Source organism: Limanda limanda, chromosome 23 (genome assembly GCF_963576545.1).
Source record: "Limanda limanda chromosome 23, fLimLim1.1, whole genome shotgun sequence".
Lineage (NCBI taxonomy): Eukaryota > Metazoa > Chordata > Actinopteri > Pleuronectiformes > Pleuronectidae > Limanda > Limanda limanda.
Window position 1 is genome coordinate 295,393 of NC_083658.1, and position 22,108 is coordinate 317,500.

The following is a 22,108-nucleotide window of genomic DNA, read 5'->3' on the forward strand; positions in this document are numbered from 1 at the left end:
ATGATTATTGATCCGATCATTGTGTCACACTGGATGTTTCCAGCATGTGACCATGGGGGGGGGGGGTCAGACTTTGCACCTGTGGGTCGACAGAGACACAACGAGCACGACTCCCTGACGCCGGCGATGAGGCTGAGCGTCGTCTTCCTCCTGGTCGTCAGCTGCAGCTGCCGCCCGGCGTCCGGTGAGCCGACACTTCGCAGCTTTAACTCGATCACGTGAATAACAACGCGGACCGGCCGCGGCTGCTACGCTAGCATTAGCATGCTCCAATGTTCCTGATTGGTGGCTACCTCATTTTAGCATGTTAGCATAAAAAATCCAAGGACTGATTTTTGATCTTCAGATATTTGATCATAATAAATCTAAATAACAACTTTGATCTGGGTTTAATCATCATTGTTTTAATTGTAAGAATGAATCTGTTTCCATTCAACTGTTTTCCCAGATGTAGCAAAAATTTGGATATTACACAATAATTTGTTAGAACCCTGATTCTAGATGAACAAGTTAATAGGATGTCACCAGATGGTTGCTAGGATTCAACCTCTGGAACCACGATGTCCACCAAGCTACAGGAGAGACTCCAGACACTGAATCTAAAAGAACAAATATCAACCTCACGGTGAAAGAATCAGTCGATCCCAGTGATGCATGAATCTGGTTCTGTGACTTCCTGTCAGTGTTCCTGGATCCGGATCGAGCTCACGACGTCCTGGTGCGAACTCGCAGGTTCAACTCGGGCTGGTTCGAGGAGCTGCAGAAAGGAGATCTGAAGAGAGAGTGTCTGGAGGAGAGATGTTCGTACGAGGAGGCGCGGGAGGTGTACGAACACACGGAGAGCACGGTAGAAATACTACTCTCTGATATGTTGATCAATTTAACTCCACGATTATTAGATCAGATCCGTCTGGAGATATGAAAAGAAACACGACACAACGAAGATAATGTGAAATTGAGGTCTTTGTGTTTTTTGTTTCTTCAGGACGAGTTCTGGAAGAGATACGACGGTGAGTGATCAAACACTTTCAATCCAGGAGCTAATCGAGGCTAATGCTACATTGATCATCTCAACAAACCCGGAGATAAAATCATCCGCAGGCCAATTGTGGGACGAATGTAGAAAATCTGAATATCACCTCTTTAATCTGAATTAAATCAGGATCTTGTGACAGATTCCTGCAGTCAGACTTCAGACTCTCACACTGACTAACGGCTCGTCCTTGTTTTGCGGCTCAGTGCCGGACGCATGTCAGTCGGACCCGTGTGTGAACGGCGGCAGCTGCTCGGGTTCGGACTCGTCCTTCACCTGCTTCTGTTTGCCTCAGTTCAGTGGACTGAGCTGTGAGCTCGGTGAGAAACGACCACACAAAGCAATAAAGTACTCTATCTATCTATCTATCTATCTATCTATCTATCTATCTATCTATCTATCTATCTATCTATCTATCTATCTATCTATCTATCTATCTATCTATCTATCTCTCTATCTCTCTATCTCTCTATCTCTCTATCTATCTATCTATCTATCTATCTCTCTCTCTCTCTATCTATCTATCTATCTATCTATCTATCTATTACTGATCCACACGGTTCCATGGAGCCACCCGGAGAGGAGGCCCCAGGTTTCTCTCTTTCTACTTGTGAACCTGAAACAACGAAGGATAAAAGAAGTTTATCACATGTGTATCTGGAGTTATGGAATTCCTCAGGCTCCGTTATGGGTCCCGTGTCATCTTCTGTTTATATGTCACTGTTGCTCCTTTTAAATCAGTTGCTTCACGTCTATGCAGATGAATCAGAAATCATTTAGTGACAAAATCTTTCGTTACATTATTGGAGTATATTATTAATATAATATTTATATTTATATTATTGCTTGAATTAGTCTTTATACTTTCTAACATGTAGCATTGTTTTGTGGTGGATGCTGGTTTCAGAGACCCTGGCCGTGTCCAACACCTGCCTGCTGGAGAACGGAGGCTGTGAACATTTCTGTGACGATGATGAGGAGGGACGAAGATTGAACTGCTCTTGTGCGGATGGTTACTTCCTGGATGTGGATGGGCGGAGCTGCGTAGCTAAAGGTGCGTCTGCCTCTTTCTCTTTAATAACAAGCTTCAGGAAACAAGGAGGATTAAAGACTTTAGATGATTAGTGTTAATAACGTTCATGCTTTAATCTTAACGTCTATTTGTCAGAAGTTTCACACGTTCCCTAAAGGAACTGTTCCACTGAAGCTAAACGTCACAGAGACTCAAACTCAAATCTGTCCCATGTTTCCTAAACTTCACCTGATTTATATTTGAAACCAGTTCAACAGATAAATCCAAAGTGGAAAATCAAATGTAAAACTTTGTTTGGAGACAAATCTGCATCATATCTGTTAAACCTGAGATTGTGAATGTGTCCGTGGTTCAGAGTCACTGGCCTGCGGTATGGTGCCCGTCCTCCAGGGGGACGCCCCGGCGCCGCTCGACCCCCGGGGGCGGATCGTGGGCGGGACCGAGTGTCCCCGAGGTGAATGTCCCTGGCAGGTCAGTCCACATGTCCTGCTCGTGTTTGTCTCCAGATAAACCGGAGCAGAGTCCTCAGGCTCCTGAGTGAAACTCTACAGATAAGAACTGTGTGTTTTGTTTGGATATAGAATAAAAACCCACAAGGGAAATAAATGACTGATTTCATGGTTTAATATTTCATAAATCTGAATTGAAGTATGACAGAAAATGTTTTGTGACATTAAAATTGAGCTTTTGTTTTGAAGGTTTTGCTGATTTACAAAAACAAAGGTTTCTGTGGAGGAGTGATCATCAAACCCACGTGGATCCTCACAGCGTCCCACTGTCTGGAGAAGATCCAGGTGCAGCTGCTGCAGGTGGTTGCAGGTACGAGTCCCTGGATGAAGACACCTGGACGTTCTAGTGTCTGAGCCTTAGAACCCCGGGGTGATGTTGACCCTGCTCTTTGTCTGACAGGCGAACACAACACGGAGCTGGCTGAGGGCTCGGAGCAGCTCATCCAGGTTCTGGAGATCATCATGCACCAGAGCTACGTCATGGAGACGGCCGACAACGACATCGCCCTGCTGCGCCTGGCCACGCCCATCGTCTACACGTCGCACGCCGTCCCGGCCTGCCTGCCCACGCGCCCGCTGGCCGAGCGCGACCTCTGGGCCGTCAGCCTGCACACGGTGAGCGGGTGGGGGAGGAGGGGCGAGCTCGGCCCCACCTCCCACGTCCTGCGCCGCCTGCGGGTTCCACGCATCCGCACGCAGCAGTGCGTGGAGGAGAGCGGCGTGGTCCTCACGGCCAACATGTTCTGCGCCGGATACATCGAGGGTCGCCAGGACTCGTGCAAGGGCGACAGCGGCGGCCCCCTGGTGACGCTCTACAAGAAGACAGTGTTCCTGCTGGGCGTGGTCAGCTGGGGGAAGGGCTGCGCCCGGCCGGGGAACTACGGCATCTACACCCGGGTGTCCAACTACCTGGAGTGGATCCACAACCACACCGCCGAGGAACCCAGGAACATCACCGAGGCTTCGCTGCTGGACGAGCCACAGCGCCGGAGGAGGAACCTCTGAGGGCCAGAGGAGGAACCTCTGAGGAGGAACCTGAGGAGGAACCTCTGAGGAGGAACCTCTGAGGGCCGGAGGAGGAACCTGAGGAGGAACCTGAGGAGGAACCGGAGGAGGAACCTGAGGAGGAACCTGAGGAGGAACCGGAGGAGGAACCTGAGGAGGAACTGGAGGAGGAACCTGAGGAGGAACCTCTGAGGAGGAACCGGAGGAGGAACCAGAGGAGGAACCTGAGGAGGAACCTCTGAGGAGGAACCGGAGGAGGAACCTGAGGAGGAACCTCCTCAGAGGTTCCCTGACCTCCTGATCGTTTTCGTCACATGTGATGATTTGATGTTTTCAATCATTTGTCTTATTCTGGGTTTTAAACAAATTATTTGTCATCTTGACATTTTATAGAATCTCCTCAAACAAAATGAATTAAATCTAAAGATCCATATAACTTAGTTAATAATGATTAAAATGATCACAGAAACATTTGATACATTAGAACGAGTAGATTTGTATCTTTGTGTGTGTGTGTGTGTGTGTCTGTGTGTGTGTGTGTGTGTGAGTGTGTGTGTGTGTGTGTGTGTGTGTGTGTGTGTGTGTGTGTGTGTGTGTATCTTTGTGTGAGTGTGTGTGTGTGTGAGTGTGTGTGTGTACACATTGTGTTTATACAGTCCAGTGTTTGCAGTGGTCATCTCCTCTGAACTGTGACTGTGAACTCTGGACCTTTCAGAATAAAACATCTTCTATGATAATAACTAGTTAAAAAACTAAAGTGGTTCTTAATCTTTTATTGAATTTTTATTGATCAGTTTTTTTCTTTGTTGTTAAAACTTGTTTTTCTTCAACAGTGAATAAATGTTTGAATCTGATATTTCAATGTGAATAAATCCTGCAGTGAATCCTTCAGTCGTTTGATTCTTTACTAGTAAACAGAAGTGAGGCGAGTGGTGTGTTCACTGACCTGCTGAGATTGTGGGATTCTGACGTGGACCCGGGGTCAGGGGCCCAGTGGGCGGGGCCATGTGCCCTGGGGGCGGGGCCTTGGCCCCTCATAGGAGGCAGCAGCCCTTGTGGGTCAGTGAGGACCGGTCATCATGAGGAGCTGCATCGTCTGGACGCTGCTGCTCAGCATCGCTGCTGCTGCAGGTAAAACACACAACTCACTTCCTGCTTCACAACCAATCAGCTGACAGCAACACACTCATGTGAAGATAAAACATGCAACACTTCATGGGAATTATTAATGTACCAGTTTCTTCTGAAACACTTTTTAAAATCCGTCTCAGTAGTGACACTTTACTTAATATTCTGTTTCTTAGTAACTATGGCAACGGGTTAGGGCCTCCATTTTGAATTATAATTATTTCCAAACTGTGGAAACGTTTACAGATAAAATGTTTTCATCTCAGGGAAACTTTCCATGTTGAAGATGTGATTCTGTTGAACTCTGTAGAACATGAAGCTGCTTGTGTGTGTTTGTGTCTCGAGTGTTTGTGGAGAAACGTGACGCGAGTGCGTTGCTGCCGCGGCGCCGGCGAGCGAACAGCGGCTTCCTGGAGGAGCTGAAGCAAGGGAACCTGGAGAGAGAGTGTGTGGAGGAGATCTGTGACTTCGAAGAAGCTCGGGAGGTGTTCGAGGACGAGGACCAGACGGTCGGTCCACACACACATTCATACAGATCATCTGTTTATAATCACTGACATATCTCTATCTATATATCCATATCATTGATATATGTAATAATCTATCAATAAAATGTTTCTATACACACACACACATATATATATATATATATATACAGAGATGCAGTATTGTCCTGATCGCTGTTTTGTTGTTTCTATAGAAACAGTTCTGGCTGACGTACAACCGTGAGTATCTCTGACCTGGTCACATGATCTATAACTCAGTGCATTGACAGCTGTGATTCATATCTTGATGGACTGTGATGAGTCAGCTGTTGATTATTATTGATTATTATTGATTATTACTGATTATTACTGATTATTACTGATGGTCCGTGTCTGGACTTTTATTGATCCTCATTCTTTGTTCTTTTCTCGATGTCATGTGATCCTCTGTGTTTCATTGTGTCGTCTGTATTTACACTTTCATGTTATTTAAGTTGATTTACATTTATATAAAATTGAAGGAACTTTTAAAAAGTGGAATCAAATCATTTGATTGTAGTGACTGTGTTTGTCCCTGAGGTCGTGACCCGTGCCTGGAGAACCCGTGTAAGAACAACGGCTCCTGTGTGAACATGGGAAGCAGCTACGAGTGTGTGTGTCCGGAGGGATTCGAAGGACGATACTGTCAGACAGGTGGAAATATGACTTTATAACTTTTAAAACTGGAGTTTAAAAAGGATGAGAACAGCTGGTGACTTGTGTCTTCGTCCTCCAGTGTTTGAAGACTCGTTGAAGTGTCTCTACCTGAACGGACACTGTCAGCACTTCTGCGACGGCTCGGGTCAGAGACGTCGATGTTCCTGCGCCGACGGCTACGAGCTGGCGGAGGACGGACGCCAGTGCGTCGCTCGAGGTCTGAACAGGAAATATGTTTGTGATTCATAAGTTTTAACATTAGAACAGATGAGTTCAACCTGTGGCTGATTAAAGAGCTTTTTAAAATGCCTCACTCCTGTAAACACCAGCAGCTGAATGCTCATGTGTCCCCCCCCCTCCCCCCCCCGCAGTCGAGTTCCCGTGTGGTCGTCTGGCGCCACAGGAAGCCAGCCTGAACCAGAGCGTGGGGGGGCAGACCCGCCTGGTGGGGTCCAACCAGTGTCCCACAGGAGCCTGTCCCTGGCAGGTAAACCCTGAGGCCAGCGCCACCTAGAGGCCGCTGTGTCCACAACAGCCATGCTTTATAGGAGTGGAGCTAACATGTAAAGTTTGTCCTGAGGGTGGCGCTAGAGGAAAGAACCTGAGGGTTCATCCTCTGAGGAGCAGGAAGTGATTGAATCCACGAACCTCTGAAGAATATTAATAAGTTAAAACCTGATCAACAGACATGAGACTAATCAACGACCTTCTGTGTGGATCAGGTTCTGGTTCAGTTGAACCGGACCAGTCACTGCGGGGGAGTTCTGATCCGTCCCGACTGGGTCGTCACCGCCGCCCACTGTCTCCATGGCAACAACACACACCACCTTGTGGTGGTCGCAGGTAAATTCTCTGCGTGAGATTTCTGTTCTAAAGTTGTTTGCTGAAGTTTTGGTGTCAAATGAAAACGTTTCCTCTCGTCTCCAGGAGAAAACAACCTGGACGTAGAAGAAGGCACCGAGGACAGGGCTCCTGTTGCCATGGCGATCGTCCATCCAGGTTACGACGCAGCGACCGGCGCCAGCGACGTGGCGTTGCTGCGGCTGAGCCGAGGCGTCACGCTGACCCGGCACGTGGTCCCGGTGTGTCTGCCCGACCGGGAGCTGGTGGAGCGCGAGCTGCTGCAGGTTCGCTACCACACGGTGACGGGCTGGGGGAAGAGGACCACCGGGGGCAACGCCGAGCCCCCCGGGACGCCGCCCGGCGCTCCGCTCTCCCCCCTCCTCCGCAAGATGACCGTGCCCATCCTCCAGAACTCCCTGTGCTCCTCCAGAGCCCGGTTCAACTTCACCGGCACCATGCTGTGCGCCGGCTACCTGGACGGGCGCCAGGCCAGCTGCCGCGGGGACGACGGCTCGCCGCTGGTCACAGAGTACGGCTCCACCCACTTCCTGACGGGGGTGGTGGGTTGGGGGCGGGGCTGTGCACAGCCTGGTTATTATGGGGTGTACGCCAACATGGCCCACTTTGTGGACTGGGTGGAGCAAACCATGAAAGCCCCGCCCACCAGCGTGACAGCCAGCGAGCAGCCAGTGGAGAGAAGTGCGCCCCCTACTGACATGGAGCAGAAAACCGTTTCCTAAAAGACGAATTTTAGAAATGATTGTTAAATCTTTATTTGATCTTAATGTTTCAGTCTGAATGAAACATTTGTTTCACTGTAAAACTTTTCTTCTGACTGTTGAAGACAAAATGAATAAAGTCATAAAAGTCCTGGAAGTTGTTTGTTATTATTGTGACTCTGATCTTACAGGTTTTAGTTTTTCAGTGTAAACACGAACCAACAAGAAACATCAATTTAAATTAGTAATAATCTTTAAATGTTTGTGACTTAAAAAATACTCATTTACAGTAAATCTGTCCCATGTGGCTCCGCCCCCTCAGTTTGTCAGAAGATATTAATCATCTGAAATAAAATTGTTTTATATTAAAGACAAAGATCAAAGAGTGTTTAACAGTTTTCATCCAAATGAAGATTCATTTCAATACAATTTTACTTTATTTAATCAACTGAAGTCGGGTTTTCTGCTCTACTGCTCTCGAACAGCAGGGGGAGCTAATTGTCTTTATTACGCCACAGAAGAAGAAAAGGTTTGTTTTTTAAATGTGAAAATTTAGAATGTTCATAAAACATTTCCTCGTCTCATCTCCTGTTAATCAACCACCTAGAGGGCGCTCACGAGGGGATCCTCCATGAATATAATAAAAATAAAAATATGGAAGAAGAACATTCAAATGTATTTTTAAATAAAATACAAAACACACCTAACTGTATCAAAATAAAGTACTGTATTGTTGTATTTTAATAAAATAGTACTTTTTATAAAATCATATTTATATATCATCAAATAACTTATTCAAACTAAACTGATCAGAAACTTGAACAAACGACGGTGAAATAAAAACGAGATTTAACGTCTAATTCGATGTTTTACTTTTGTTCGTGTCCCATCTGCTAACATGGAGGTGGCAGGTTAATGACCTGCAGCCAACCACCAGGGGGCGATACAACTTGTGATGTTAACAGGAAGTGAAAACTGACAAATTCCAACCTCCAGAAAACCCCCGCCCCCTCCGATCAGGGCGTTCTCTCTCTCCATACAGGTCAATGGCCTCTCTCCCCCCTCCTCTCTCCCTCCCTCTCTCTCTCCCTCCCTCTCTCCACATTCAGACTCTGTTACCTCCGCTCGCCACACTGAGGTTTTTCCAGCTCGCCATCGCCACCTTCCTCCAGGGCCATGTTGTGGTTTCACCGGCTGACCCTTGGCCTCCTGCTGCTCCACCTGGCCGCCGCTCACGGTACGAAACTCCAAACTTCTAGAAACGAGAGATAAATAAAGAGATAAAGAGAGAGAGAGAGAGAGAGAGAGAGAGAGAGAGGTGGTGTTTTGGGGGGAGAGAGGGAGGGCGGGGGGGGTGGTTGTTGATTGGCGTCTGGCAGGTGACATTTGACCCCGCCCTGTTTTGTTCTTCTGCTGTTTACAATAAGTTCCGACAAACAAACAACAAAAACAGATTTGGTCCGTTTACGTTAAGAATGAGATCAGAATCGTAAAGAATCTATCAACTGGTTCGTTGGAGCTTCAAAGTTAAATTTATCGCAAAGTGAAAAGATGAAATCCTGCTGCCTACATTACCCAGAAGGCAACTCAAGAACATAAATCAAGATGGAGGACACGCCTCCACTTCCTTCCACATCCAGAAACAAAGTCAAAATATCTCTGATACGAACGCTGTCATCGTGGAGTGCGTGTGAAAGACGTGATCGAAGTCCCGCCCACACATGCTGTCGACCAATCAGGAGTCAGTGTCAGGCTGTTTACATATCATCAAATAACCAAACGGATCAGAAACTTGAACAAACATCAGAGAACGAGCTGAAACTCTCCTCTGTTCCATCTGCTAACATGGAGGAGCTACGTGACATATACTGCAGCCAGACACTAGGGGGCGATCCAGAGGAGGCTTAACACCTGGTTTCTCTCCCTCCAGTCTTCCTGGACGACCAGGCGGCCAATCAGGTCCTGAGCCGGCGGAGACGAGCCAACAGCATGTTCGAGGAGTTCAAACAAGGCAACATGGAGCGGGAGTGCGTGGAGGAGCGCTGCGAGTGGGAGGAGGCGCGGGAGATCTTCGAAAACAGAGAGAAAACGGTATCTGTCTGTTAGCTTAGCACGAGGCTAGCTCCAGCAAACAGGTTGTTGTGTTTCGAGTTCGGATCTAAACATTTAACTTCTTTGACTGATTTGATGTTTTATTTAATTTCTTTTCTTTTCCTTCTCAGGATGAATTCTGGGCCAAGTACGTTGGTAAGAATTCTGTTGTATCGTTAAGTTCAACGAACAAAAGAACTAATCTAAAAATATTTTTGAAATATTTGAAATAATATGTTTGGGTGTTGTCTGACTGCAGTTATAGCTAGAGAATGCAGTACCATAATTCACCACTAGATGTGATTTTGTGCATATGAAATTTGTTCTGTTAATCAAGTTGTATCTCGTATTATTTGTCGTCCTGCAGATGGCGACGCGTGCGAGTCCTTGCCCTGCGCTCACGGCGGTCACTGCAAAGACGCCGTCGGCAGCTACAGCTGCTTCTGTCCCGCGGGCTACCAGGGCTTCAGCTGTGAGATCGGTAAAGAGCCGTCGCACCGGAGCATTAACGATCCTGTGGAGAACTTCCTGTTTCCACTCAGCAGAACTTTGTGCCTTTTCAATTGAAAGAGGAAGAAGCGTTAGAAAGGATCCAGGTTTCTGTGAAACACGCAGAAAACCGATTAGCGGCTCAGCTGGAATCTTCTCCAGACTGATCACACGTAGCTCCGGGTTCCACAAGTTCACGTCTTCTGTCGTTCCATGTTTCTGAAGGTTCCCAGTGAACAGTGCAGGAGATGTGAGATGTGAGATGTGAGATGTGAGATGTGCGATGTGCGACTCATCAGGTCTTGATCTTGTTCTCCATCTTTGCAGTGATTCCTGAACTCTGCGAGTCCAAAAACGGCGGCTGCAAACATTACTGCAAAGTGGTCCAAGGACGTGTCGAGTGCTCCTGTACGGTCGGATACTTCCTGGGATCAGACGATAAAACCTGCTACTCCAACCGTAAGAGACTCGGCTCCAGACGAGGTTTTCCTGTTCCCTTGTGGTAGAGTTCAAATCTTGCTGATAGAGAATGTTTCCCTCACGAAGAACTTTAACCGATCGGTGAGGAGTAATGACGACAGTGTTGGTCCCGTCTCCTCGAGAGTTAACTCGAAAAACTCCACTTGTAAACAAGAAATATCGTAATCTATTTATCGTAATCTATTTAGCGTTGCTCAACTTTCAGAATCAATGCAACCATCAATCAATGTCACTTTAATCAAACAAATCCTGAGCTCCATATTTTCTCATGAATTGCTGCAGAGACCTTTAAGTGTGGAGCGGTCATCAGCGCCGACACCAGGACGATCTTCAGGTACGAGCGACCGAACGTCACACGAGAGAACTCGACCGACTGGAGCTCGACCAACTCCTCCCTCTACTCCTCCCTCTCTGGAAACATCACCGACCCACAAACGATGCCAGAAAACGCAGTTCACGAGGAGCCGGTCTATAGGACAATGGCAAAGTTGACCCGTATCGTCAACGGAGAGGACTGTCCACCTGGAGAATGTCCCTGGCAGGTAGAGATCTTTTTGGAGTGGTGACATGTCCTCAGTTTGACAGTCGTGTTGATATCAGCTGTTCTTGGTCCGATCGGGTTCAGGCTCTCCTGCTGAACGATGAACACGTCGGGTTCTGTGGGGGGACGATCCTCAACGAGTACATCATCATGACTGCGGCCCACTGCATGAACCAATCACGCTACATCTACGTCAAGCTCGGTAGGTCTGACCACGGTCACATGATCACAACCATCGGTTCCATCTGCTAAACACTTGAACTGATCTCTGTACCTTCAGGTGAGTTCGACACGTTGAGGGAAGACGGGAACGAAGCGACGCACCACGTGGAAACTATCATCACACACTTTAAATACAAAGCAGACACGTACAACAACGACATCGCTCTCATCAAACTCACCAAACCCATCAAGTTCTCCAGGTTCATCCTGCCGGCCTGTCTGCCCGAGCAGGAGTTCGCTGAGAAGGTCAAACTTAAAATACTGAAATATGAGATTCACCATTCGTGTCTTTATGGTGGTTTGAAGGTGGCCTCAAGCTGCTGGTTAGCTTAGCATAGATGACCCATTGTGTTCCTAACCTAAGCTCAATAACCCCCCCCCCCCTGTCGCAGGTGCTGATGCGGCAGCCGGACGGCATGGTCAGTGGCTTCGGACGCACTAGCGAGCGTGGGCCTGCGTCCACCATCTTGCAGCGCCTCTCGTTGCCCTTCGTGGATCGGCTCACCTGCATCGAATCCACCCGGTTCCGCATCTCCACCCGCATGTTCTGCGCCGGATACGACACCATCGACAAGGACTCCTGTCAAGGTGACAGCGGCGGGCCGCACGTCACGCCCTACGGCGACACCTACTTCGTCACCGGCATCGTGAGCTGGGGCGAAGGCTGCGCACGCAAAGGGAAGTACGGCATCTACACGCAGGTGTCCAAGTACATCCGCTGGATCCGGGTGGGGATCGATGAGCTGATGCCTAAAGAGCCGAGTGGCCGAAGAGTGAAGAGGCAGCGCGGCGCCATCAAGAGGCTGCGCCTGTAAGACGATCCCAGATCCCCGATCCCCGATCAACGATCCCCGATCAACGATCAACGATTCCTCATCTTCATCGCACATCTTCAGTGAGCTCCACTGAGCAGAGGTCAGCCTCTCGTTGCTCCTCTCGTGTTCTCGTCCATTTTACATTCAAGACGTCTCAACAGTCGTGTTCGAGTTCCAAGAAAAAAACGTTTCATCATTACCGATAAATCTTAAAGCTTTAAACTAATTCTTGTGGCCACTTGGGGGCAGCATAGTAGCTCATACGGCATATTATCACGTTACTCTAAATAGTGTCTGACATGTTAACAAAATGTTTCCATAGCTAGAAGTCATGTGACAATATCTGCAAATCTGCAATGACTGATTTGTCCACTTATGCAAAAGTTAAGATTTCACCGACGACCAAATCCTGAGGGAAATATGGACTTTACTGTCGGCTGTTTGGTAAAAGATACAAAAACGATCTGAGCAAGTTTAAATTGAACAGTTTCCTGATTTGTATTATTTAAAAAATGTCTCTGAGCAGAAAGAAATGAGAATAAAAATAAACAACGTCTGTTTTCATGTGTTTTTTATCCAGAAATTAATCAGAAGCAAATAAAGAAAAATGACAACATCAAGTTTCTGTTTGATTTGAAATGAATCTGAAGATGTGTAAATTAAACATTGTGTGAATTTGAAGACATTTGTACTTTTAACTACTCTTTTATGTCTTTATTAAATTCTCCATGATATAACAGTTATTTCCTATTTAGTTTTTTGCTGAAAATTCATTTAAAGTAGTTTTTATATTTCTCTTTAAATTAATTAATTTAATCACTTTGTATATGTGAGGTTCAGCATATGATTCATTATTGTGCTATTGATTAGCTGATCAACAGAAAATTGATTTTCAACTATTCAGATAATCAATTAAAGTTGTTTTAGCTTCCAGCCACTTAAACGAGAGGATTTCGTATCTTTGAGTTTAGTATCTTCTGATTTCATGTGATGGATCAATAAATCATCAATATTCAGATAAAGAGTCAAATCCGCAGAGAAGGTTTGAACGGGTCAGGAAACGCTGGTGAGGGAATCATTAGAATTATAGGCTCAGGGATTTCAAATTCATCCGGATGTTTTATAAGATAAAAGTCTTTTTGCTGCTTCAGTCAGAAGAAGTGAAGCCTCTGGCTCCGCCTCCTTGTTTGTTCTCCTCAGGTCTGAATCTCGTTTGGATCCAGATGATCAAAGTTCTCCTGAGATGATGAAACGTGTTGACGCCAAACGAATGTGCGTCCAGAGGTCGGAGCTGCTGATGTTTTGTTTGATTTACAGAAACAGGTCGGAGTCCAGAGACGATTCCACGGCTTCTGTCTTCAAATCAACTCAGAAAAACACATTCATTCCATTTGAAAAGTGACAAAAACTTTAATGTTTTTGACCTAAAACTGAGATTTAAAGCAAACGTACGAATAAGTTTCTTTCTACAGAGTCTGTGTGTGTGTCTGTGTTTGTCTCTGTGTGTGTGTGTGTATATGTATGTCTCTGTGTGTGTGTCTGTGTGTGTTTCTCTGTGTGTATGTGTGTATATGTATGTCTCTGTGTGTGTGTCTGTGTGTGTTTTGTGTGTGTCTCTCTGTTTGTTTCTCTGTCTGTGTCTCTCTGTGTGTCTGTTTGTTTCTCTGTGTATATGTATGTCTCTGTGTGTGTGTCTATCTGTGTGTGTCTATCTGTGTGTGTCTCTGTGTGTGTGTCTCTGTGAGTGTGTGTGCAGTGAGATCAGTGTCATGGCGGACGCCAGCATCATGGCGGTTTGTTGTCGAGCGTCTTTTCTCGCTCTTTGTTTCCTCGTCTGCTTCCTTCAGGTTCTCATCCAAGGACAAGGTACGACCTCTGACCTCTGACCTGTGACCTCTGACCTGTTCACCTTCTTTTAGAAACCCAGTGTTTGATATTTCACGGAGCTGAAGCGACGACCTGTCGACCAACGAGACACAAACATCGAACCTCTGCTGCTGATTCATAGACTTTGTGAATGTGTGAAACATTTTATTTTATGTCAGTGCTGGTTTTTAAATTGTGTTTATTCAGATTCAATGTAAGAAGAACGACGTTTGTAGTAAAAAATAATTCTGACTTTTCATATCACGAGTTATACAAATATATAATAAATATGAATTATTTCTGTCTTTATCGTATGATAATAAATTATGATTATGACGTGAAATCAAATATAAGTGATGATAATAAATAAGCTAAATGAGAGGACGCTGCTGTCAGTGTTCCTCCGGGCTCCTCAGGCTCGGGAGGTTCTGCTGAGAACCCGTCGGGCCAACTGGCTGCACGTGGAGGAGGTTCTGCCGGGGAACCTGGAGCGGGAGTGCTACGAGGAGCGCTGCAGCTACGAGGAGGCGCGCGAGTACTTCGAGAACACCGAGAGGACGGTCGGTTACCATGGAGATCAGTCTTCTTTCTGATATCATATCATAAGTTGTTAACGAGTTCCCAACAGGAAACCGGTTCTAACTCGACTCTGATTCTTACAGAACGCGTTCTGGACGGTGTACGACGGTGAGGTTCTACACAATCTACACAATGTGAACACATAAATATCACATTCAACTGTATATTAATTAATACAAATAATAACGATCAATTTAAACAACATTAATAGAATTTAAATAAGGTAATGATCAATAAATTTACACTTGATATGAAAAAGTACAATTGACAGATTGTTGTATTTTTTTGATTTACATTTATTCCTTTTCTTTCTTTCAGTCTTGAACAATTCATTTGAATTTATTTTAAAGAAAAAACAAAAGATATAAAACATGTCATTAGTTTTTTCAAGATATTAAAAACAAATACAAATTGCAAAAATACTTTATGCCATTGTTTTGTTGTAAAAGAAACAATAATAAAACTTAAATGTCAGAATTAAACCTGATTGAATTACGAATGATCTCGATCAAATAATAAATAACGATGATGAAACTAAAGTTTAGTTAATAACTCTGATGATTCACTTCCTGTGAGTTGATGGATTTGTGATATTGTTTGATTGGCAGACGGCGATCAGTGCGAGCCCAACCCCTGCCTCCACGCTGGGAACTGCACCGACCTGGTGGGCGGGTTCCAGTGCTCCTGCCCCGCCCCCTTCTCTGGAACCCGTTGTGGGCGGAGAGATGGAGAACGGCGCCCGACCACCGCGGCGCAGTTCTACGCACCAGGTCAGACCACACCCACAGTTCAACTAGCCCGAACAGAGTTCTCCGAGTGTCCGACCGGCGGCCCGACGGCGTGTCACCAGACCTGCACGCTGTCGGAGCGCGCCCCCCCCTTCACCTGCTCCTGCACCGCGGGATTCGAACTACAGACCGACGGACGCAGCTGCGTGCCTGAAGGTGACCCCGCCCCCACACACACACGTTAACCTGTCCTGGTCAAACTGGGGACATAACCACGTCCATGTTTCCTCAGGGGCGTTTCCCTGCGGACGACTTCCTGTCAACGCGACCACGTCGACGTCCTGCCGCGGAGACTGTCCCTGGCAGGTGAGATCCTCTCGGCCAATCACAGCAAGGCTTCAGTTGACTTGATGCGGCTCTGACTTAACACAATGCATGCTGGTCCTAACACAATGCATGCTGGTCCTAACACAATGCATGCTGGGTAACCCTTTTTGGGAAACGTTACCGGGTCACGTGACCTTAAAACATAAATCAGCCACAGTCGAACTCACCTTGTGTGTGTGTGTGTGTGAGTGTGTGAGTGTGAGTGTGAGTGTCTGTGTGTGTGTGTGTGTGTGTGTGTGTTTGTGTGTGTGTGTGTTTGTGTGTGTGTGTGTGTGTGTGTGTGAGTGTGTGTGTGTGAGTGTGAGTGTGAGTGTGTGTGTTTGTGTGTGTACCTGTAACAGTCGAGCTCCTGTGGTGCGTTTGTTTTCCGTCTCCAGGTGACGGTGCTGAGCAGTGGAGGGGCGGAGCTTTGTGGGGGCGTGGTGCTGGGGCGGCGCTCCGTCCTGACCGCCGCCCGCTGCCTCGGGCTCGACTCGGGATCCGAGCGGCGAGCGTCCGACCTCCGCGTGGTCGCTGGTGGGAAACTTTAACAAACACTAGAAAACTGCATGAGAACAATAAGTCATGTGACCAGAAGGAAGCGGACAGTGTGACTCAGAAACATAACACAACAAAATAAAATATAAATAACGAAATATATTCAAAACAAACACACAAATTTAAATAAAGTTCTTTAAATACAGTGGAGTTTAATATATAATATAAATACAACATGTCCACTTACTTTTGGCCATCTATTTTCAATCAAGTCATGAAATATTATTTGAGATTTGAGACTTTTATTGTGAAGGGGCAGCTCTGTCTTCACAATAAAAGCCCAATGAGGAATTGTATTTTGACTTCTTGTCTCTCGTCTCCTAGGCAACAAGATGATGCTCCTCCCCGTCCGGAGTCTGGAGATCCACGACCTTTTCCGATTAGATCACCATGGCAACGACCTCGCCCTCCTGGAGCTGGCCCACCCCCTGCGCTTTGGCCCCTCCCTCCTCCACCTCTGCCTGCCCACCAAGGACTTCAGTGAAAACATCCTGATGCATTCTGGGAGGACGGGCGTCGCCGGGAGACGGAACCAGGAGCTGGTCTACATGACGCTGGACGAGTGTCGCGGCGCGGCGAGCGGCGAGCGTTCGCTCAGCAACAAGATGTTCTGCATGCGGCGGCAGAGCGTCCAGGAGGAGGAGCCACACAAGGCCGGCCCTTTAACGGACAGTCAGCGTGGACACCAGGGGGCGCCAGTCGGAGCCATATTCAAAAACAGCAGCAGTTTGAATAGTGACAATCCGACGCCTTCGGGATCAGACGCTGGTTCGAGGTCAGAGGTCGGCGGCAGGCGTGGACCGTTGCCAGGATCGCCCGTCGCCACGGTGGATCGGGGGACGGCGTTTCTGACCGGGCTGCTGATCTCGTCTTCCGCAGGCAGCGACCGCCTCGTGTTCACCAAACTTTCCCGCTACCTGACCTGGATCCGCCCCCGACTGGAGGCCGCCGAGGATCACATGACGCCACAAGTCCGCCATCACCCCGAGGCTCGCTAGCATCTCGTTAGCAACTCGCTAGCAACTCGCTAACAACTCGCTAACAACTCGCTAGCAACTCGCTAGCAACTCGCCAAAACTGCCGCCATCTTTGAAACGCTCAGCTGATGAGCTGGTTTTCTTCAAAGATTAATCTTTACTAACTTAAAAAATTAAGAGACTTATTTCAGGTGAGAAATATTAAATAGTTAAAAATCCAAATAACTTTGAATAAATAAAGACTTTTAATTGATGTGAAACATGTTTAATGTGAAGCAGGAGTCATACTTTATTAAACATTAATATGTGAGTTATTATAAATGAAAAATACTAAATTAATAAAAAAACGTGAGCTCATGAAAATCTTTTTCTCTTTTTTACCTGACAAAACACAAATTAATTTAATGTAATTTCAGTTTTTGTTTATTTAACATCTGTAACATAGAAGAGTCAAAATAATAAAATGTGACTGAAAAAAAACTCGATAAGAATAAAATGTTGTGTGTCTCTGAACAAGTCGCTGCACAACAATCCATCCGACTCACAACAAACCAGCAGCTGCTTTATTCAACAGGTTCACAGAACAACGTACAAAAGGTTTCAAGGTGAGTGAGTGGAGCGTCACAGCCAGAGGGGATTGTGGGTAATGTCGTCTAGGAGACGGAGGAGAGAGACGGGAACGGATTCTGTTTACTGACCACGAGCTTCTGGTGCTGATGGGAAATGTAACCTTTGATGTGACCCTGACAGGAAACAGGAAACAAGAGCAAGATTTAATGATTGTCCACTTCCTGTCTTCAATTCCCTCTGACTGTGGAGCTGCGTGACCATGTGACCATGTGACCATGTGACCATGTGACCATGTGACCATGTGACCATGTGACCGTGTGCGTCCTCACCATGTAGATGAGGTTGGCCAGGAGACACTGCACCTCGTCGATGTCCACGTCCTCCACCTGCATCATCTTCAGCGCCACCAGGAAGGCGTCCAGAGGAAGCTGGTGAGTCCGCAGCAGCAGATACCTGCACACAGAGGTCAGAGGTCAGGAGGAACCATCGGGCCAAAGCTCCAGGTCCTCAACGTGAAAGAGGCTCGAGCAGAGAAACAGGAAACTCACACTTTCTTGAAGAGGTTCCTGTAGGTGATGATCTTCAGCTTCTCCAGGATGAGGAAGATTCCGCAGCGGATGAAGAACGTCTCGTGTTTGGACAAAGCTTCGTTCAGCAGCAGCAGGTTCCCCTCGCTGACAAACACACAGGTCACATGACTGATCACCTGACACCATGATGTCACTTCCTGTGTCACCACAAACCCCCCCGCTCACCTCACAGCTTTGGTGACGTCCACAAACTGCATCAGGTCGTACTTCCTGAGCAGCTGGTGAGTCGGCATGTGACCCTGAAACCAGAGAACTGCGTCAGACTCAGATCCAAACCGGTGTGAACCTGGATCCACACCGGGTGTAAACAGTGCTGTGACCGTGGTGCGTTGCCGTAGTGACCAGCAGCATCTTGACGGGCAGCAGGTAGATGAGGATCATCCTCTTGTTCTTCTGACTGGAGCGATGACAGTGGTGGAAGGCGAAGGACAGGAACTCCTCGGCTGAACAACAGAGAAGCTTTCACCTTACACCCAACTGTACTAATTAACACAAATGTGTGTTTTAAACATGCAGAGTACTACAGAGTACTGCAGTCAGTAGCTCCAGCAGGTGGGCGGAGCCTCACCTGGTTTGAAGTCGCTGTCGAACATGGCTTTGCGGCCGACGTAGTATTTGTACGTGACTTTCTGAGCAGGACTGTAGTCGTTCTTCAGGTTGGAGCTGTCGATGGCTCGGATCAGAGGTTTACACAGGTGCAGCTTATTGATCTGCAGACACATACATCATCAGCTTCAATCATCAGCTTCAATCATCCATCATCCATCATCCATCTATAATCCATCATCCATCTATAATCCATCATCCATCTATAATCCATCTATAATCCATCATCCATCTATAATCCATCTATAATCCATCTATAATCCATCTATAATCCATCATCCATCTATAATCCATCATCCATCATCCATCTATCATCCATCATCCATCAATAATCCATCATCCATCATCCATCTATCATCTATAATCCATCTATAATCCATCATCCATCTATAATCCATCATCCATCATCCATCTATAATCCATCATCCATCTATAATCCATCATCCATCATCCATCTATCATCCATCATCCATCTATCATCCATCATCCATCTATAATCCATCATCCATCACGTCTCCTGAGTTCTGACCTTGAAGTAGATCTTGAAGAGCTGGTTACTCAGAAACATCATCCCCCACTTCTTAGAATCCTCGATACCTGCACGACTACAACAGGAAGACGACAACACAATCATCAGTCTGTCAGCGTGTGTGTGTGTCCGTCTGTGTGTGTGTGTGTGTGTGTGTGTGTGTGTGTGTGTGTGTGTGTGTGTGTGTGTGTGTGTACTGACTTGTCACTGGCACACACTCTGAAGCAGCTCATCAACTGTTCTGCTGCTTTCTCCAACATCTCACCAGGTTGACCTTTACCCTTCTTCTGCAGCTGCTGCTCGGCCTGCAAACACACACACAGACACACAAACACACACACAAAGACACACAAACAGGAGAGGGGGTTTAAATATGACAACAAAAAACCTCTTTTCATATATTTGACCATATGATCTAAGTGATAACGTGACACTTTAAACACGTCAGTTTCTCACGTTGTTGGCGAAGATCCTGAGATCCAGAGTGACAGCGAACATCACAGGCAGCGCCCTGCACACACAGCACACAACACACACCAGTGAGGATGCGTTCACTGTCAACGTGTTCATCTCAGCTTCAACTCACCAGTTCTCTTCTTTGTGCGACTGGAAGGCTCTCAGGAAGGACGTGATTGGTTAAGGAGCAGTGCTGAGTGATTATTGGCTGCTGGAGAAAGATGTGTGTGTGTGTGTGTGTGTGTGTGTGTGTGTGTGTGTGTGTGTGTGTGTGTGTGTGTGTGTGTGTGTGTGTTCATCATGAAGGATATTGAACGACGAGCGTCTGGAACTTGTAGGCCTCAACAAAGTCGTGATTGGCCACAGCGTACGTGCACCTGAAACACACTCTGCTCATTAGTAGCTCTTCAGCCAATCAGAAATGAGGATCTCTCCCCATCTACTCTTGCATTGCCCCTCCCACATGTCAATCAGAGGAGAGTCAATAATCAATAAACACGTGATGAACCTGAGATGAGCGGCGACCATCTCGTCGTACGGCGGCTCCAACACCTGCTGACACTTGTCCTCTGGACTGACCAGCTGAAAACACACACACACACACACACACACACACAGACACACACACACACACGTGAGGCTGTATCCTGGCAGCAGTGAGCGTGGACCTGAGTGGGCGGGGCCTCACCTGGAGCCGCGGGTTGGCGACGTGAGGATGTTTGAAGGAGAGCAGCTCGGCACAGAAGGAACCCTCGTGGTTCTCGATGGCTTCGTTCACCTGCAGAGAAATTACCACACAGAGGTCAGTGAGGTCAGAGGTGAGGTCAGGGGTCAGTGAGGTCAGAGAGTGATGTCAGAGGTCAGAGGTCACCTGCTGCAGGTACTGGTTGATGGTGATATGAGCCATAACTTCCTGCTGCTGCTTCCACCTGAGAACAGAAACACATCAAATCAACATCAACTGATCAATAACTTTCATTTATTAGTATTACAATTACTATTGTATTATTGTAGTAGTTGTATTACTTTTATCTATTTACCCTTTATCTTCAGAATAAGACTCAGACTCTTTATAGTTATTTACTCTGATGTATAAAAGGTTCACGTACATCACTCTTCACTATAAACACTCCTCTGAGTTGAAGCTTTTCTTTTACAGTTATTAGTTATTGTTTGTTTTGCAACATCGACCTGTGGTTCAACTGTAAACATGAATTATTAATAACTAATACAGACATGAATCATTTCACTTTGTCTCATTGATCAAACATCGACAGAAACGAGTTCATCTTTAAAACAACATGAACTGAAAGATCAGTTTATCAGAACGTGAATAAACTGGAGGAGACTTTATTTGTATTTTTCTAAAATGAGAAACAGACGATGTGTCTCATGCTAAGTGACATGCTAACACGTTAGCCTTTGATTTCAGCAACTTCCGGTAGAACCCGGAGGTGAAGCGGGTTTTGAAACATGAAAACAAAGAGACGAATTAAAGGTCAAGTAAATAAAAACTTTACCTTCCAGATAATCTGACGCTTTAATCCAGAAACAGCTCGTGAACTCTCTTTTCTCTCAGGAAATTTAAACTAGATTCACAGCAAATACATCCGGGTCAGCGAGGGGCACTTCCGGTCACGTTTCAAAATAAGACGTTGGCCTTTTCAAACATAAAAGTCTCAACCAGAGAAGAACTACGTACATAGAATATTAATATTTTCTTTTACCGGTTAATCGATAAAAATAAAGTGTTTGTCGTTGCAATTACTTTCATGATGTCTGAATTCAACATGTAAAGTTTGAAGGTCGACACCCAGAGAATTAGAAATCTATAAGAAAATGTTTTAATTTCAAAGCTTTAACATAAGACAATTACAAAATATAAGCTCTGAAAAAGTATGATATCATAAACTACATAATTATTATGCCCAGAAGTTTATTCTTATATATATATGCCATACTGAAATTTGAATGATACAAAAATATCAATATTTTAAAATATTCTTACACAGATGATTTAATCAGCATGATTTAATATTTATTTTAATAAAATAATTTTTCTATACAATTATTATTTTATCACCATACTAAATAATGTTAGATTTTTTATTTCAATGTTATTGTGAATTAAGGACAAGAGATAAAACATGTTTTTAATATGTATATTCCAGTGAAAATAAACAGTCATTTAAAC

General features: G+C 45.9%; 5 protein-coding genes across 10 annotated transcripts; 4 read left to right on the forward strand and 1 right to left on the reverse strand.

The window, feature by feature from the left end:
* The first annotated feature begins 84 nt into the window (after positions 1–84).
* Positions 85–4,471, forward strand: f7 (coagulation factor VII). Of its 6 annotated transcripts, XM_061066726.1 has the most exons (10): positions 85–184; positions 684–847; positions 986–1,010; positions 1,240–1,353; positions 1,941–2,087; positions 2,422–2,537; positions 2,765–2,885; positions 2,976–3,574; positions 3,637–3,658; positions 3,707–4,471. In XM_061066726.1, exons 1-9 carry the CDS (start codon positions 127–129, stop codon positions 3,640–3,642), a joined length of 1,350 nt encoding a protein of 449 aa, XP_060922709.1. In that variant the 5' UTR covers positions 85–126; the 3' UTR covers positions 3,643–3,658; positions 3,707–4,471. The 6 variants fall into 6 exon arrangements, with proteins under 6 accessions (XP_060922709.1, XP_060922707.1, XP_060922708.1 ...); XM_061066724.1 differs by lacking the exon at positions 3,637–3,658 and having other exon boundaries at positions 2,976–3,622; positions 3,659–4,471; XM_061066725.1 differs by lacking the exon at positions 3,637–3,658 and having other exon boundaries at positions 2,976–3,576; positions 3,659–4,471.
* Positions 4,472–4,622: 151 nt separating this feature from the next.
* On the forward strand, positions 4,623–7,608 carry f7i (coagulation factor VIIi). The gene is made up of 8 exons (XM_061066720.1): positions 4,623–4,711; positions 5,054–5,217; positions 5,409–5,433; positions 5,773–5,886; positions 5,969–6,106; positions 6,261–6,376; positions 6,612–6,732; positions 6,817–7,608. The coding sequence occupies exons 1-8, from the start codon at positions 4,660–4,662 to the stop codon at positions 7,470–7,472; spliced, it is 1,386 nt and encodes a 461-aa protein (XP_060922703.1). The 5' UTR covers positions 4,623–4,659; the 3' UTR covers positions 7,473–7,608.
* A 928-nt stretch (positions 7,609–8,536) lies between these two features.
* f10 (coagulation factor X) lies at positions 8,537–12,709 on the forward strand. Its single transcript, XM_061066718.1, has 9 exons — positions 8,537–8,688; positions 9,382–9,542; positions 9,674–9,698; positions 9,910–10,023; positions 10,359–10,490; positions 10,794–11,053; positions 11,137–11,254; positions 11,333–11,520; positions 11,667–12,709. The coding sequence occupies exons 1-9, from the start codon at positions 8,628–8,630 to the stop codon at positions 12,087–12,089; spliced, it is 1,482 nt and encodes a 493-aa protein (XP_060922701.1). The 5' UTR covers positions 8,537–8,627; the 3' UTR covers positions 12,090–12,709.
* Positions 12,710–13,802: 1,093 nt separating this feature from the next.
* Positions 13,803–17,526, forward strand: prozb (protein Z, vitamin K-dependent plasma glycoprotein b). Its single transcript, XM_061066717.1, has 7 exons — positions 13,803–13,955; positions 14,352–14,515; positions 14,618–14,642; positions 15,143–15,478; positions 15,555–15,628; positions 16,027–16,165; positions 16,511–17,526. Exons 1-7 carry the CDS (start codon positions 13,859–13,861, stop codon positions 17,182–17,184), a joined length of 1,509 nt encoding a protein of 502 aa, XP_060922700.1. The 5' UTR covers positions 13,803–13,858; the 3' UTR covers positions 17,185–17,526.
* pcid2 (PCI domain containing 2) lies at positions 17,359–21,521 on the reverse strand. Its single transcript, XM_061066727.1, has 15 exons — positions 21,435–21,521; positions 20,786–20,843; positions 20,603–20,692; positions 20,423–20,496; positions 20,226–20,291; positions 20,045–20,086; positions 19,915–19,969; positions 19,660–19,763; positions 19,459–19,534; positions 18,892–19,033; positions 18,666–18,766; positions 18,489–18,562; positions 18,282–18,407; positions 18,063–18,186; positions 17,359–17,906 (listed from the first exon to the last, which is right to left on the reverse strand). The coding sequence occupies exons 2-15, from the start codon at positions 20,819–20,821 to the stop codon at positions 17,817–17,819; spliced, it is 1,200 nt and encodes a 399-aa protein (XP_060922710.1). The 5' UTR covers positions 20,822–20,843; positions 21,435–21,521; the 3' UTR covers positions 17,359–17,816.
* Between the last annotated feature and the right edge of the window lie 587 nt (positions 21,522–22,108).